Here is a 17,671-nt window from a genome sequence, read left to right as displayed (position 1 = left end):
AACTTAAATTTCAACAGGAAGAAATTCAGTTTCAGGAAGAACTTCCTTACTAAATTTATTTTAGTTGCTTTTTTTCCTGAGGTAGTTAAGAGTGTAATACCCTCTTTGTAGATTTTAAAGTAAAATATAAGTAGTTAAGATCCTTGGATAATTTAAGTGCATGCCTACCTGGAAGAAGAGAAATATATCTTTCAGCTCTGTGATTACAGAAAGCAGTAATTAATTATTATAATCTAATTAATTTAACCAGCTTAGACAAAAAAAATTTATGCCAAAAAAATACAACAAAATTAATCTACATATAATGGCTTGAAGTTTTTCAAAATTAAAATCACGTAAGTTTTTCCTGACACATCTTCCCCCAATCAGGGCTCTCTGAGAATAAACTTATACAATCAACTTATTAAACAAACATGATAGTTTAGATTTCCTAAACAAATACTCTAAAGAAAATGTATTTTGTATCCAAGTGAGTAAATCCTGACAAATAATCCTGTGCATAAATAAGACACAATTTTTGTTCTTTTAAATGTACTAAGTGAGCTGGCTATGATGCATATAAATTTTGGTATAAACTGAAGAACTTTTATTAAATAACAATTCTCCACACATGCTCTTAAAAAAATAAATTACAATATTAGAATACTCCATTTTTAAAAGCAATGACACCTGTACACAGTTTATGGAAAGCGTTCGGCCTGGCCTCTATTTCCACCAGTTAATATACCTCCCTCTGGTGGACAAATGGAAACTGTATATTTAGCCCATAAAGTACTTTTTATTTTTTCTTTTATCTAATCCTTTCATTTTGGTTGTCAAAACTACAGGTATTTGCTTGTTTTACAGGCCATCTCTCATTTCCACCAGACTCAATACAGTTCCTGCTTTTTCTAAGACACATTTCTAAGACTCTTCTCAGAGATCCACCCAAGAAAGTAATCAATTTCAGTTCTGAAGACAGAACTGTAATTGAGACACAACTGAGATAGGAAGAAAATAAAAGAAGACATTGAAGGGATTAAATCAGAAAGTATCAGCAGTGAAATAAGCAGCCAACTCCAGAATTATGACAGGAAACACTTCACTACAATGAGTAAATGCTGACCATAAATCAAAACCTCAACAGCTAACTGGAAACTGGGCTGGACAGTAACAGGATTCCTTACGCTTGTAATTCATAAGCTACTTGAGTTGGTTCATTCCTACTACCAATGTGAGGATCCCCAGGGTAGAATCATGGACAGAGTCCTGGTGCATGTGTGGGTCTCTGGAGGAGAGAACACACCTTGCAGTGGTCACGGGAAACCAGTTGCTACTCAACACCAATTTGGACTAAATGCAGAAATCACTGCAGTAGTTAAAATTATACTGGTTAGCACGTTTAGGAAAACTGGCCATTACTCCTATGCCAGCGCTGTTCCAAAGCCACACAATGAGCCGAAAGCAGTGAGATGAGGGCTTGCTGTGGTTTTTTCCACCCACAGCATTCAAAGTTAGTGAAGGCTAGTCAAGTTCCTGCCATGTCCTCTAGATTCAAGTCAGGTCATGCAGCATTCGCCTCTGGCAGAGGAACCTTCGAGAAGTCAAGGCTGGCTCAGCTATGACCAGGTACTTTCTTGGTCAGGTAGGACCACACTTTTAGAGTTAGAAAAGGCTTAAAAGTCATCTCTTCCAAACGCCACCCAATGCAAGCATCCCTTCTGCGCCATCCCTAACCAACTCCCAGTGAGGAAAGACTTCACTATCTCCCAGGTTTACCTGTTCTGTTCTTCAGATTTGTAATCGCTAGAATGCTTTATTGAGCTAAATTTTGTATCGCTTTAATATTCACCCCTTGGTCTTAGACGTGTCCTCTGAAGCAGTAAAATCTTCCAGATGAAAAATACTTAAACGAAGATAAGTACCACGTACGCCCTTCCTCAGATCAAGTATTTCCGTTTCATTTCACTATTCCTTCTTTGAGGTGATTTCCAGCTCCTTCTCTGCTCTGACAAGCACAGCCGACCGCGTAACCGAAACGTGGAGCAGTACTGGCCACCCAAAGCGGTGCAGCCGGGCAGCACCGGGAGGTGTCTCTGTGCGGCAACGTGCGCAGGGCGGACGGCGCCAGCGCGCGCTCCAATTTGAAAGCGGCGTGAGCGGAGGCCGGCTCAGAGCGCTGGCCAATAGGAGGCTGAGCTCCTCCCCGGCCCCGCTGCGGGCCAGTCGCAGTCTCGCAGGCGGGAGGCGGGGCGACCCGACCGCCCTGGCTCGCGCAGGCGCGGTGGATGCCGGTTCACGCGCTTCTGCGTTGTGAGGGGAGCGCGCAGGTGAGGAAGGGGCTTCCCGGTGGAGGTCGCTGTGTCGGGAGAGGGAGCCCCAGTTCTGCCTGACGAGGAGGTGTCCTCCTTCCGGAAGGGAGCCCAAGAAGGCGGCTGTGGAGCGGAGGCTCGGACAGCACGTCCAGTCGTAGAGGCCAGCGCCCCGGAGCCGCCCTCCTGCCCCAGCTGGAGCTCCTCCCAGGAGAGGACAGCGCGGGCGCTCGCGCGGGGCTGCGTGCGTGTACCTGCTTGGTGCGTGTGCGTGCGCGAGCTTCCTGCGCCGTCTGTTCCCCGACCCGTGTCTCGCTCGCTGTGGTTCAAACTGTCTTCAGTTACCGCAGGGCTGCGCGCGGGGGCGCGTGAGTTTAAACACAGAGCTTACAGAACGAGGACGTTCGTCCCGCGGATGCGGGCGGAGGGGGGCGACGGGGGTGGGGGCCGACGGGCCGGCGGGTGCGGGAGAGACGGAGGTGGGCGGGCCGGCGGTCCCGCGGGTGCGGGGGAGACGGAGGTGGGCTGGCCGGCGGGTGCGGGGGAGACGGGGGTCGGGGGGCCGGCGGGTGCGGGGTCAGGGGGGACGTTCGTCCCTTACGTGTGGGCGAGGAGGGGAGGTCTGTCCTGCTGGTGTGGGAGAGGAGGGGACGTTCACAGGCGCCAGGAAGAGGTCCGTGTGGCTGAAGACTATTTTGTGCGGAGTCCCTAGTGGATTTGAGCTAGGCGGTACAGAACCTGTATACCGACAGAACAGGCAGTAATTGATGACTTTGGGGCTGAGGAGCGCCGTAGACCTCTTTGTGTGAATATAGTGAGACGGGTCTGGCTGCCTCCTTTAGAGAAATTGTCCTGCTTGTTCTCACCCTGTGCTATTCCCTTTACCATACGCTTCCACTGTTTTATATAAAGGTAGACCTTATTACTTGTGGATGCTTGTTTTATTGTCCTTGATTCTCTGTATTTGCTTCCTAAGAAAAAGTGGTAAGGATTTGTGTATACAAGATGAGGTTAAGTAGTGAATAACTTGCTCCAAGAAATGATGGTCTTAAAGGTGTGGCTAAGGAAGTTTGACAGTAGTTTAAAGAATGATTTATATGAAAGACGGTTGCAGTATAATTGATTGTATTTAACATATTAGCTCACGTATAGTGTTAATTCTGCTTAAATATTTCTGAGAGACTGTGTTATTGTGGAGGAGCAGCATGCCTGGAGATTGGAAAAAGGAGAACCAAAGGACCTTTTGGTCTTTCCAACGTGATTCAGGAGAGTGTCTTGACCCGATCAGTAGGCAAACTTAGTTTCTCCTGATTACGTTTCCCGAGTAGAAATAACTTAGGGAGAGAATATATAGAATTAAAATTTTTACTGTAGTTTTGCAAATTAATGAATTTGCCTTTTAATTAATATTTAAGTCTTTGTGAGTGAGCTTGACATGAGTTAGTATATCTAAGCACTGTCGAATTTAGGTTTACTGCTGACTTGAGTTTTTAGACTATAAAGTGAAGAACCAGACCCTGACATGCGGAGACTATATCAAGACTGTGTGTCCATGTAAGGCTTTGCTTGCGAAGTTGACCTGTTTTCATAACATCCCCACTTGATCTCTCACCATTTATTTGAAAATATTTATTAAGCCAGGCACAGAAGAAAAAAATAGGAAATTTACCCTCAAAGAGCTTTCGGTCTATTGGAAGAAGAGACAAGTTATTAATTAAATATATAGTATCATGGACCTTCGACATATAATAGGGGTCTATCTTGAGATCTATTTGGATTTTCAGATTTACTACAGCATTTATTTTCCCTCATAAAATACTGTAAAATATAATTTGGATATGTAAGTGATTCAGATCCTTAATGATGCTATAAATGCAAGATTTGAAGTCATTTGTATGGTTATTAAAATAAATGCTACCATTTTTATTAAAGTTTATCTCTCAAAAAGCATTTACTATATGGATGAATAACTTGTGTACTGATGGGAGTACCCGATGTAGTAATGTCACACATCAGTTTTTTCTATATTTACATTAAAGTATATGTGGTTTTACTCTCAGACTTAAGCATTAGAGAAATTCAGTGTTTCAATCTTTCATATATCCTAAACTTTTATTTTCTGATTAAGAACCCTCCTTTTCTTTAACTTTTCGCTTCATATTTCCATCTCTGTAGCATTGGTGATTAGCTTTTCACTCAATGATAATTTTTTTGTTTTTATTTATTTTTATTTATTTATTTTTTTGTGTTAGGAACCTCAGCCCTGAGCTAACGTCCGATGCCAATCCTCCTCTTTTTTGCTGAGGAAGATTGGCCCTGGTTTAACTTCTGTGCCCATCTTCCTCTACTTGATATGGGACACTGCCACAGCATGGCTTGACAAGCGGTGCGCTGGTGCACGCCTGGGATCCAAACCTGGGAACCCTGGGCTGCCACTGGGCCGGCCCCAGTGATAATTTTTTTAATCAGCTTTGCTAAAATATAGCTGATGTATAGTAAGCTGCATATATGTAAGGTGTACAATTTGATAGGTTTTGACTTTAATATGCACTTGTGAAACCATTACCACAATCAAGACAGTGAACATATCCAACATCTCTGAAGTTTCCTCATGTCCCTTAGTAATCCCTTCTTCCCACCCCTTCCCTCACTCCCCCATCTGCAAGCAACCACTAATCTACTTTATATTACTGTAGACTAGTTTATGTTTTTTCAGTTTTATGTAAAGGGAACCAAATAGTATATACGCTTTTTGTCTGGCTGTTTTCACTCAGCATGATTATTCTGAGATTCATCTATATTGTTGTGTATATCAATGGTTCATTCCTTTTTAGTGTATATCAATAGTTCATTCCTTTTTAGTGTTCCATTTTATAGCCATGCCACCATTTATTTATCCATTCACCTGCTGGTAAACATTTAGGTTGTTTCCAGGTTTTTGTATCATCCTTATTGAGATAAAATTCACGTATCATACAGTTTACCTGTTACAGTGTACAATTCAGGAGTTTTTAGCATACTCAAAAGTTGTGCAACCATCCCTGCAATCCATTTTCATCACCCCCAAAAGAAGCATTGTGTCCATTAGCAGTCACTCCCCTCCCATTTTCCCCTAGTCCCTGACAACCACTAATATATTTCCTGTATCTATGGATTTGCCTACTCTAGTCATTTCGTGTAAATGGAATCATACAGTATATGACCTATTATGACTGGCTTCTTTCACGTAGCGTAATGTTTTCAAGGTTCATCCATGTTATAGTATTAGCATGCGTCAATATTTCGGTTCTTTTTTTTTTTTTTTGTGAGGAAGATCAGCCCTGAGCCAACATCTGCCCATCCTCCTCCTTTTTTGCTGAGGAAGGCTGGCCCTGGGCTAACATCCCTCCACTTTATATGGCAGGCTGCCACAGCATGGCTTGCCAAGCAGTGCGTCGGTGCACGCCTGGGATCCAAACTGGCGAACCCCGGGCCGCAGCAGCAGCAGCAGCAGCAGCAGCAATGGACCGCACGCACTTAACTGCTTGCGCCACTGGCCCAGCCCCCAGTACTTCGGTTCTTTTTACTGCCAAATGATATTCCATTGTATGGACATAGCACATTTTGTTTATCCGTTCTTCAGTTGACGGGCATTTGGGTTGTTTCTGTTTTTTGGCTTTAATGAAAAATGCTGTTGTGAACATTCGTTTACAGATTTTTGTGTGGACATATATTTTCAGTTCTCTTAAGTATATTCCTACGAACAGAATTGCAAGGTCATAAGGTACCTCTGTTAAACATTTTGAGGAACTGGCAGGCTCTTTTCCAAGGCACCTGCATCATTTTGCATTCCCATCAGTAACCTGTGAGGATTCCAGTTTCTCCACGTCCTTACCAACACTTAGATATTATCTTTTTCATTATAACTCCTAGTGGTTGTGAGGTTACATTACATTTCATTTTGGTTTTGCGTTCCATTTCCCTAGTGACTAATAATGTTGGGCATGTTTTCATGTGCTTATTGGTCATTTGTATATCTTCTTTGGAGAAATATCTATTCAGATCCTTTGTCCATTTTTTAATTGGGTTGTCTTTTTATTTTTGAGTTATTTTTGTATTCTGGAAACAAGTACCTTATCAGGTTTGTAAATATTTGTAAATGATCTGTAAATATTTTCTCCCCTTTTGTGTATTGTCTTCTCACTTTCTTCATGGTGTTCTTTGAAGCACAAAAGTTTTTAAGTTTGGTGAAATCCAGTTTATTTTTTCTTTTGTCTCTTGTGCTCTTCATGTCGTATATAAGAAGACCTTGCTCAGCACAAGGTCACAAAGATTTACTCTTATGTTTCCTTATTGTTCCATTTTATCTTCTTAATTTTTGCCAGATATAGAATTCTAAAGGAAGTTTCTCTCTCCATACTTTGAAGATGTTGTTCCACTGTCTTCTGGCATGCATTGTTCCTGAGGAGACATCTGCTGCCTGTTCCTCTTTAAGTAATAGGTCTTATTTTTTTCTTGCTGCATTTAAGTTTTCTCTTTATCACTGATTTTCTGCAATTTAATTAGGATGGGTCATGGTGTTTTCTTCATGTTTCTTATGCTTGTGGTTCCTTGAGCATCATGAATCTGTAAGTTTATAGTTTTCATCACATTTGAGAACTTCTTGGCTGTTATTTCTTCAAACATTTTTTCTGCCCCCCCAACTCAAGTTATGTGTGTATTAGTCTGTTTAATGTTATCCTATAGCTCATTAATATTCTGTTCTGTTCTTTTTTCCTTTTTTGGGACATACTTATACTAAAAATTTATTTATTTATTTTAAATTCAGATGTAACTGGGCATCCTGTATTTTATCTGACAACCCTAGTCTAGACTCTTTTGGGACATGGGATTTGCAAGAGCAGCATAGGCTCCTGTTCTTATAGGTTTTGTGCTATTAGACAATTTATCAAGATAGGTTTAATTTACCAGAATTAGGATACTGGATAATTAGCAAGAGTGAGCTGATGTTACATTTTCAAGCTTTTATGCTAAAGCTCCTACAAGTGGTCTTAGAGAAATTGGGATTGTACTTGGTAGTTAAGAAAGCTCAGTTGAGGGGAAATGAAGAATTTAGAAGATGAAAATTAGGCACAGCCTGGCAGACAGGTTCAGGTAGATCCATAAATTGTTTTTAAGGGAAAATAAGATATTATTTTTTCTATAATAATTTACTGTTAGCATTATTATAATATCATTGTAGAAAAAAAGTATAAAGAAGTTATTCATAGTCACACTGATCTAGAGATAACCATTAATTAATTTTTGAACAGAAAAGCCATTTCACTTTTTTTGAGTCTTATTTCTTTTGTCTGTGTTAAACAGTTTGAATTAAATGATATCTAAATTCCCTTCAGTGCTAAACATGCATGGTGGATAAAACATACAATTCTTTTGGTGTATTTATGTAACCTTCGTGCCGTTTTATCACTACCATTGAAGCCCTTGATTAAGGATTTTACAAAATATACAGTTTTATCTGATGTTCTTATATGTGGAATACTTAGAATGCCTGTTGCCCTTATTTACCCAGAATTGTTTTCTTACCACACATCATGTCTTTCAACCATTCTTGTTATATAGGTTCATTGCAAAAGTTAAATAATATAAAATAATATATAATTTAAGTCAGTAACTCATAGAAGGAGCTGGCAGACCCCTCGCCATATCCGATAAGTAAACTTTGGGTCTTTTAAATCTCCTTCACCTTGCTCAGGATGGCCAAGGATAGGAGGAGTCTTCTCTTTCATACTCTTTTGGCCTCTGGAGCACCCTCTTGACACTCCCATCCTTGTTGCGGTTCTCCTGGGCCACAGTTGAATGTTCTACTTCTAACCTAGTGAGATCTTTAACTCGTTAGTAACTGCTCTACAGCCTTAGTTTAAATACTCTGAAACCAGAGGTTTCGATGTCTCCACAGGCATTTGATGAGGGTCTGTTCATTCTTTGACAGTTTTTTACTCTTGTTTCCTTTTGGATTGTATGTATTACTATGTCTTAAAATTCGTTAATCTTTTCTTCTACAGTGTCTAATCTGTTCTTAATCCCATACAGTATATTTTTAATCTCGGACATGGTAATTTTCATTTCTAGAAGTTTACTTTGAGTCTTGTTTATATCTTCCAAGTTTCTTAACATGCTCATGCTCTTCACTACTTCTTGAACATGTGGAATATACTTATATCATTTTTAATATCCTTGTCTTCTTATCATTGTTCACCTATGTGTAATGTGTCTTTCTTCCTCTGACTGCTTTAAGATTTTCTTCTTTATCTTTGGTTTTTAACAGTTTAATTATGACATGCCTAGGTGTGGTTTTCTTTGTGTTTATCCTGCTTGGATATCACTGCTCTTTCTGGGTCTGTAGGTTGTTATTTCTTTTTTAATTATATTTGGAAATTTTTCACCCAGTACTTCTTAAACTTTGGCTATATAAAATAATAATAACAGTGCTTTGTTGGATTTAAAGAAAATGGTAGAATTAAATACAAAACCGTGTAAGTCAAAAGTCTAGGGTGTGATCAGAGTTCAATCATTCCAATGTCCTTGTATTGTTTGGGAGGAGGATAAAGGTACCGGTACCTTTAGACTTTGATAAGTTAAATATGCACGTTAAAATCTATATGATAATTTGTCAAAGTAATACAAATATGGTTTATAACTTCCAAGCTAGTAGAGGGGGAAAATGGAATGAGAAAATAAATCAGCCCAAAAGAAGAGAAAAAGAAAATTAGAGGGGCCGGCCACGTGGCTTAGCAGTTCAGTGCGTGCGCTCCGCTACTGGTGGCCTGGGTTCGGATCACGGGTGCGCACCGACCCACTGTTTCTCTGGCCATGCTGAGGTGGCATCCCACGTACAGCAACTAGAAGGATGTGCAACTATGACATACAACTATCTCCTGGGGCTTGGGGGAAAAAAAGGAAGGGGATTGGCAATAGATGTTAGCTCAGGGCCAGTCTTCCTCAGCAAAAAAAAGAGGAAGATTGGCATGGATGTTAGCTCAGGGCTGATCTTCCTCACCAAAAAAAAAAAAAAGAAAGAAAATTAGAAAAAGAAGGACAAGTGGAAAATACAAAATAAGATGTAGGAACAAATCTAAGTACATCAGTAATTATGATGTGGTAGGTTGTTTGCAAAGATGTCCATAATTCCTCCCAACTCTGTCTGTATGCCCCTCTGCAGTATGACTTTGCCAGCCCTGCCATCAAAGGTGGAATAGAGATGACCCGCCCCAGTTTAGACCTCCTAGTCCAGTCAGCTGCCACTAGAGCCTCCAGATAACTGACACCACGTAAAGAACCCCAGGCAAGACCAACAGAAGGACTGTTAGCTGAGCCCAGCTCAAATTGCTGCCTACAGAGTTATGAACAGATAAAACAGTTGTTATTTTCTTTCACTAAGTTTTGTGTTTTACAGCAGTAGATAACTAATATTGATAAATGTAAATATATTAAATATACCAGTTAAAAGATAAAGATTTGAAGACTGGGTTTTAAAAACCCAGCCATATACAAGAGGTACATCTAAAGCCTAAAGATACAGAAAGGTTGAAAATAAAAGAATGAAAAACGAAATCTCAAGCAAATACAAACCAGAAGAAAGCTGGGAGAGCTTTAATATGAAATACACTTTAAGGAAAAAGCATTAGTAGAGGAGAGAGTGTTCTCTAATAATGAAAAAAACTATAATTTGCTAGGAATATGTAACAATTCTAAACTTTTATGTATCTAACGGCCTAGCCTAAAATATATAAGGCAAAAATTGATGAAACTACAAGGAGAAATTAGAGATTTCACATCAGAATGATCCGTCTGTTAAACACCACTCTTAGTAATTGATAAATCACCTAGGAGGAAGAAATCAGTAAGGATGCACAAGATTCGAACAACAACTGACAGGCTTCTCTAATGGGCACATATAGGACCCTGCCCCCAGTAACTTTGTGATAGACATTCTTTTTATGCACACATGGGGCATTTATGAAAATTGACTCGTATTTTGCAATAAAGCAGGACAAAAAATTACAAAAGATATCAAAAACGACATTCGAAATCAATAACATATAACTAGGAAGCCCTTGCATGTTTGAAAATTAAGAAACCTGTTCCTAAAGAAATCATGATGGAAATTAGAAAACATTGAGAATAGAAGACTAAATATTCTACACATCACAACTTTGGGGTGCAGTGGTACTTAGAACGCAATGTCTCATATGTTTACAATTAAAAAGAAAAATGAAAGGGGCCGGCCCGGTGGCGCAAGCGGTTAAGTGCGCGCGCTCCGCTGCGGCGGCCCGGGGTTTGCCGGTTCGGATCCCGGGCGCGCACCGACGCACTGCTTGGCAAGCCATGCTGTGGCGGCGTCCCATATAAAGTGGAGGAAGATGGGCACAGATGTTAGCCCAGGGCCGTCTTCCTCAGCAAAAAAAGAGGAGGATTGGCGGATGTTAGCACAGGGCTGATCTCCTCACAAAAAAAAAAAAAAAAAAGAAAAATGAAAAATTAAGCATACAACCTAAGTGAAAAAGGAAAAAAACTAAGAAAGTAGAAGGATGGAAATAATAAAGATAGCAAAAATAATTGAAATAGAAAATAAATTTCCAACAGTGAGGAACTGTAAAATAGTCTTTGCAAAAACTAGTAAAATGGACACATGCCTGGCAAGATTGATCAGAGAAAAAAATAGATGGCACAGATAAGCAATATTAGAAATAAAAATGAAAGCATAAGTACAAATGCTACACAGATTAAAAAGGTAACTATAAACAAATTTAAAACTGGATGAAATAGATAAATTTATGGAAAAACTTGCCAAAGTTGACTCAAGAATAAAGAGAAAACTTGAATAATACTCTAATATTTAAAGAAGTTAGATTTGTAGGTAAAAATCTCACATTGGAAACACTAGTACCAGATGGAGTTCTGCCAGGCATCGTGGGAACAAATCATCTCCCAGACTATTCCACAGTATGTAAAAAGAGACAGCATTCCCTAACACATTTTAGGAGGCTAGCGTAACCTTGATACCTGACAAGGACAAAATTAGAATTATAGGCCAGTCTTAACCCATAAGCATAGTGTTAAAAGTTTTCATTTTAAGGTTAGAAAAGGGGCAAGAATCCCAGCTATCAGCTCTTCTATTCAACGTTGTACAGGAAGTTTTAGCCAGAATAGAAGGTGGGAAAAGGATTAGAAGGGAAGAAATAACTGATTATTTGGAGATGATATGACTGGCCACGCAGCATTACCATCCCTACCTCCACCGCCCAGATAAATTCATCATTAGCATTATTAAGATTTTGGTTAAAAATCAATTATATTTACACACACCAATAAGAAATAGGTAGAAAATAGAGTTTTAAAAAGGTAACAAAAATATAAAATACTTAGGAATAAATCTAACAAAAGTCAAGCCCTTATAGAGAAAATTATAAAACTATTGAAAAGCATCAAAAGAGACCTAAACATATCATGTTTGTAGATCATAGGACCCAATGTCATAAAGATGTCAGTTCTCAAATTGATCTGTAGTCAGTGTAAATACAATCCAGATCACAACAGGTTTCTATGTGTGTATGTATATATATATTTGTGGACTTTTTTTGTGTGTGTGTGTGTGAGGAGATGAGCCCTGAGCTAACATCTGCCAATCATCCTCTTTTTTTGCTGAGGAAGACTGGCCCTGGGCTAACATCAGTGCCAATCTTCCTCCACCTTATATGGGACGCCACCTCAGCATGGCTTGCCAAGCAGTGCGTCGGTGCGCGCCTGGGACCCAAACCTGCAAACCCCAGGCCGATGCAGCAGAGCACGCGCACTTAACTGCTTGCGCCACCGGGCCAGCCCCTGTGTCTGTGGACTTTTATGAGCTGATTCTAAAATTTATTTGGAAGAGCAGAGGACCAAGAGTAACCAAGACATTTCTGAAGAAAAAGAACAAGATGGAGGAACTCAACTTAGCATTTATCATGTCTTATTAATTAGCTACAGTAATTAAAACAGTGGGATACTGGCTCAAGGATAATCAGTTGACCAATGGAACAAATTTGAGAATCCCAAAACATATCCACAGGTATGGAAATTTAATTTATGACAATATCGGCAGGGAAAGGATGGACTTTTCAATAAATAAGTCTAGGACAATTGGTTATTCATATGGGAAAACAAATGAAAATTGACCACTAACTCATACTATACACAAAAATCAATTCCTGGTAGATTAAAGATTTAAATGTGAAAGCAAAATTATAATACTTTTAGAAGAATATGTAGGAAGATATCTTTAAGTTTGGGGGTAAGGAAAATTTTAATACACAAAAACTATAAATGTAAAGGAAAAAATTTTTAAATTGATTACATTAATATTAAGAGTGTTTGTTCATCACAAGACACCAGGAGTAAAGTGGAAAGACAAGCCACAAACTGGGAGATGATATTTGTGCCTCATGTATGAAAAAGTTGTCCTTTGAATAGTTGGTGGGAGAAGAACTAGAGCTGAGAAGGGTGTGAGTGGGTTTGTGTCTGGGGTTTGTTTTAGATGAGAGAGATTTTGAGCATATTTGTTGATGGGAAGAAGGAAAGGTTGGAAATACTAGAGGAAGATGAATTAGTCGATGGAGTGGGATCTTTGAAGAATTGGGAGGATTTATGGAATCCAAAATACATGGAGAGCACCTCAGACATTTAAGCTTTAGCTTATAAATACAATCATGTGCTGCATAATGACATTTTGATCAACGATGGATCTCATACGACGGTGGTCCTGTAAGGTTAGCACCGTATAGACGAGGTGTGTAGTAGGCTGTACCATCTAGGTTTGTGTAAGTACATTCTGTGATGTTCATACAATGACAAAATCGCCTAACGACGCATTTCTCAGAATGTATCCCATCATTAAGTGATGCATGACTGTATCTTGGAGTGTTGACTGTCTCTGTATCATTCTCCTTGCTCTCCTCACAAAGCATACGTAGACTTCCACAGCTAATATTCGTCCAGTCCTTTTCTGTGCCAGGCATGCTGAGGATGCAGTGGCAAGCAAAATGAGAGCCAGGCTCTGCCTCGTGAGTTTATAATTTATCAGTGGAAACAGATTTACAACAAAGCGGGCTGGCCCCGTGGCGTAGCAGTTAAGTGCCCGTGCTCCGCTGCTGGCGGCCCAGGTCTGGATCCGGGCATGCACCAACACACCACTTGTCAGGCCATGCTGTGGCAGCATCCCACATAAAGTGGAGCAAGATGGGCATGGATGTTAGCTCAGGGCCAGTCTTCCTCAGCAAAAAGAGAAGGATTGGCATGGATGTTAGCTCAGGGCTGATCTTCCTCACACGCATACACAAAATTTTAAACACAGATTTTGTTGTTTGTAGGACTTTTTGCATTTTTTATACTTTATTTTTAAAATTTATTTGCTTGACTAGATAACAAGAAGGAAATGGAAAAAACGCAGACTCCTTTCTTAGAATAGGGATTAATACGAGGAATCTGCTTAACCGTCACTCAATTGTAGCCGTGTGCTACAACTCCGGTCACTATTGCTGACCATTTCCTGGTTGCGCCTTTCTCCCTAGTGAATCCCAGCAAGCTCTTCTTGGTGTGGAGCGGTGGACTGTGTGTGGTTCCTTTTACCTGAGGATCATGCAGAGAGCTTCACGTCTGAAGAGAGAGCTGAACCTGTTAGCCACAGAACCACCCCCAGGCATCTCGTGCTGGCAAGATAAGGGCCAAATGGATGATCTGCGAGCTCGTGAGTATCACATCAAGCCTGTGATGAGTCATGACCCTACTGAAGGTTGTGCTTTTGAACATTTGCATGTTCTTGCAAAGCAGGGAACAGTCCCAAGGTCACAGTGCCCTACCATCCTCATTTGCCCTCATTTGTTTACATTTATGAAAGGTTGGCTTGACATTTCTTCTTGGGCCTTTTATTATACTTTCTGCTGATTTATAGCCAAGAGCTGAGCTTGGGCATCAGCTCTGAAACAGTGTTTAGACCAAAGATCACCATCTCAAATATCTGTGAGGCCAGAGAGGAAACAGAAATGACTAGAATACTGCAGCCAAACAAAACAGATCTGCAGCTGGTATCTGATCTGCCGCCAGCCTCTTCCAACTTCTGTTTCAGATCTTCTGTGTGCCCTTCACTGACACCATCAACTGTTAGGTAGAGTGGTGCATTGCATGAGGATTTGTTAAAGCCCTGAGAGAGAATTTTTGTCCTAGACTCAGCTTCTGTATTAGGACCACAGACCTCACGAGGTCCATGTGGTGTGGGAATTCAAATCATCCAATTCCCTTTTAACTTTTTCTTTTTTTTGTTTTAAGAAATATTAGGTGGGGCCAACACACCTTATGAAAAAGGTGTTTTCAAGCTGGAAGTTATCGTTCCTGAGAGGTTAGTGTGAATTAGGTTCTAAAGTTACAAGGTAAAGCACAGTTATTGGAAGACAGAGCGGTGTAGTAGAGTGTTAAATGTAGGCATTAAAGGACCCGAATTTTAATCCTTGTCTTATCATGACTTAATGTAACCTTAGGCAAGTTGTTATATCTCTCCAGAGTTTGGTTTCCTTCTCTAAAATTGAGCTAGATCACATTTAAGGCCCCTGCTTTTTTCATTGTGATAAAATATACATAAAATTGACCATTTAAACCATTTTAAGTATATGGTTCAGTGGCATTAAAGGCGTTCACATTGTTATGCAACCATCTCTAGAATCTTTTCATCTTCCCAAACTGAAACTCCGTACCCATTAAACAGTAACTCCCCAACCCCCCTCCCCCAGCACCTGGTAACTACCATTCTGCTTTCTGTTGCTATGTTAAGTCCCCTTTTAATTCACGTCTCCTTTAAGGCTCTCACCAAGTGAGTGGTAGTTGTTGGAGTTCTGTGCAGAATGGGGAAGGGAAGAAATGAATGTCCAGCCATTGAAATGTAGACATCTATTCACCAGGTCAGATCCTGGCCACACTTGGTAAAGTCCTGAGTGAAGTAGCTTAATAATCATGTGGTGCATCAGTTCTGAAAATGGACTGGGGATTTTCCAAGGTTTGTGTTCCACAAGAGACATAATAGCCAAATGCAATGTATAGTTTTAATTGGATCCTGGTTTTAAAACCCATCTGTAAGAAAATTGGGGGGCCAGTTGAGGAAATCTGAATAGTAGGTGATATTGGGGAATAGTTTTGTTATTTTTTCACAGGTATACTGATAGTATTACAGGTATATGGGAGAAGGACCTTATTCTTAGGAGACACATGCTGAAGAATTTAGAGGGTGAGGCGGCGGCTTGATCAGGTGGTGGGTATATGAATGTTTTTGATACTGTTATTTCAGCTTTTCTATTGTTTGTAAAGTTTCGTAATAAAAATTTGGAGAGAGAAAAGGTTTGCCTCTCAAAGACTGGTTTCCTGACTAGATACCAGGAAGCTGTTTGTATGTATTAATCAGCAATGTTGCAGTGAAAATCCCCTTTTGTCCTGTGCTTTCACAGGTACCCATTTGAACCTCCTCAGATCCGATTTCTAACTCCAATCTATCATCCAAACATTGATTCTGCTGGAAGGATATGTCTCGATATTCTCAAACTGCCGCCCAAAGTGAGTGTTGGGTCAGGGGTTGACTACAGCACTCTGTGGTTCTCGTCTAATCTATAAAACCTGAATTCCAGTATCACGTTGTTGGTAAGACAAAAGCAGCTACCTGTCTGTGCAGGGAGCCTGGAGACCGTCCCTCAACATTGCAACTGTGCTGACTTCCATTCAGCTGCTCATGTCAGAGCCCAACCCTGACGACCCACTCATGGCTGACATAGTGAGTATCTGCACTTCTTCTGCGACACATCCTGCTTTCTCTCTGCCTCTGACTGCTCGTGAGGACAGTGGTAGCAGCTGGAGCTCACCACTGCAAATCTGTTCTCTGTCCATTGACTTTTCTCTGATTTCATCCCAGTCCTCAGAATTTAAATATAATAAGCCAGTCTTCCTCAAGAATGCCAGACAGTGGACAGAGAAGCATGCAAGACAGAAGCCGAAGGTATGATATTTGTACAGCTCTGATTTTGTGACTATTGTTAGTCCATGAGTGTGTATGTATAGATGCGTAATTGTTTACTAGATACTCTGGAATGGCTAGTTAATCTTTTTCTCCGTATTGCAACCTTCTAAATAATTATTCAGCAGAATAGCCTAGTAGCTCAGCCAACAGTAGACTTTTTCCTGACGGTTATCATCTGTTGACAGCAACTAGGGGGCAGGCAGCATCTACTTAATTTTTTTCATGTTCTTGGGGTAGTAGTATAGAGAGATGAGAGGTGACTCATTCTTTTTTCTAACTTTTCTTTTTTAACACTGAGAAGGGACAGTTGGCAGGAATCTGGAAGGAGTGAGAGGGGTAGAGGAGAGGGGAAAATTGACATTTCTTACAGCACCCTTCATGGAAGAAAGGGGAAGGAAAAACTTGCCCAGTTTAAGTTGATAGGGTTTCCTCATTTAACAAAATACAAATTGCAGGAACATAGAGATTAACACATTCTGGTTCTTGCTGAGTTATAACATCTTTCAGACTGAGTTAAGTAGCAGTTATATGTTACTTGTGAAAAGAAATAAAAAATTAAAATACAGTCATGTGTCGCTTAACGACAGGGCCATCTTCTAAGAAATGCATCCTTAGGTGATTTCGTTGTTGTGTGAACATCGTATTTACACAAACCTAGATGGTGTAGTCTACTACACACCCAGGCTACATGGTATTAATCTTGTGGGACCACCTCATGTATGTGGTCTGTCATTGACCGGAATGTCGTTATACAGCATGTGACTGTACAAAAGACTGAGGAAGGTGCTTTTGGAGGGAATATATACAAGAGGCAACAAAGACGTGCTTGGAAATAACATGACAGAGCTTCATTGTTCTCCACCCTGGAGCTGCGTGAGCCTTGTTGTATTTTACCCTGTCTGCTCCTCTTTAGGCTGGTGAAGAAGAGATGCCTGATAATGCACCAGAGGCGGGTGGCTCAGAAGTTCCCAACACAGCCCAGAAGAGGAAAGCCACGCAGCTGGGAGGCATAGAGAAGAAATTCTGTCCTGATGTCTAGGATGTCTGTCCTGATGTTTAGGATGTCCTGATGTCTGTCCTGGTCCATCTTAGTCAATCTATTCTTTGCCAAGATGGGCTAATTTGCCTACCTTTCTTGAATGTTTTTCTTTGTATTTGATGACATTATCATTTTTGTATCCTATAAAACAGACCTAGTATATTTATGTATTCTGCTCTACATTGATTCTCTGAGGATTGTTTTATTTGGCTTCTACTACATATTTGGAAGCCTTTTAGACCTGAAAAATAAATAATCATCTAATTTTGA

At 40.3% G+C, this 17,671-nt stretch overlaps 1 protein-coding gene across 4 annotated transcripts; it reads left to right on the top strand.

The window, feature by feature from the left end:
- The first annotated feature begins 2,268 nt into the window (after positions 1-2,268).
- UBE2T (ubiquitin conjugating enzyme E2 T) lies at positions 2,269-17,671 on the top strand. 4 transcript variants are annotated; one of them, XM_058533820.1, is made up of 7 exons: positions 2,269-2,309; positions 13,880-14,055; positions 14,634-14,703; positions 15,800-15,905; positions 16,021-16,119; positions 16,258-16,341; positions 17,276-17,671. In XM_058533820.1, exons 2-7 carry the CDS (start codon positions 13,947-13,949, stop codon positions 17,399-17,401), a joined length of 594 nt encoding a protein of 197 aa, XP_058389803.1. In that variant the 5' UTR covers positions 2,269-2,309; positions 13,880-13,946; the 3' UTR covers positions 17,402-17,671. The 4 variants fall into 4 exon arrangements, with proteins under 4 accessions (XP_058389803.1, XP_058389801.1, XP_058389802.1 ...); XM_058533818.1 differs by lacking the exon at positions 2,269-2,309 and adding an exon at positions 2,320-2,552; XM_058533819.1 differs by lacking the exon at positions 2,269-2,309 and adding an exon at positions 10,800-12,381.

The sequence above is a fragment of the Diceros bicornis genome, chromosome 38 (genome assembly GCF_020826845.1).
Source record: "Diceros bicornis minor isolate mBicDic1 chromosome 38, mDicBic1.mat.cur, whole genome shotgun sequence".
NCBI classification, from domain to species: Eukaryota; Metazoa; Chordata; class Mammalia; order Perissodactyla; family Rhinocerotidae; genus Diceros; species Diceros bicornis.
This window is presented reverse-complemented; position numbering and strand designations above follow the sequence as displayed.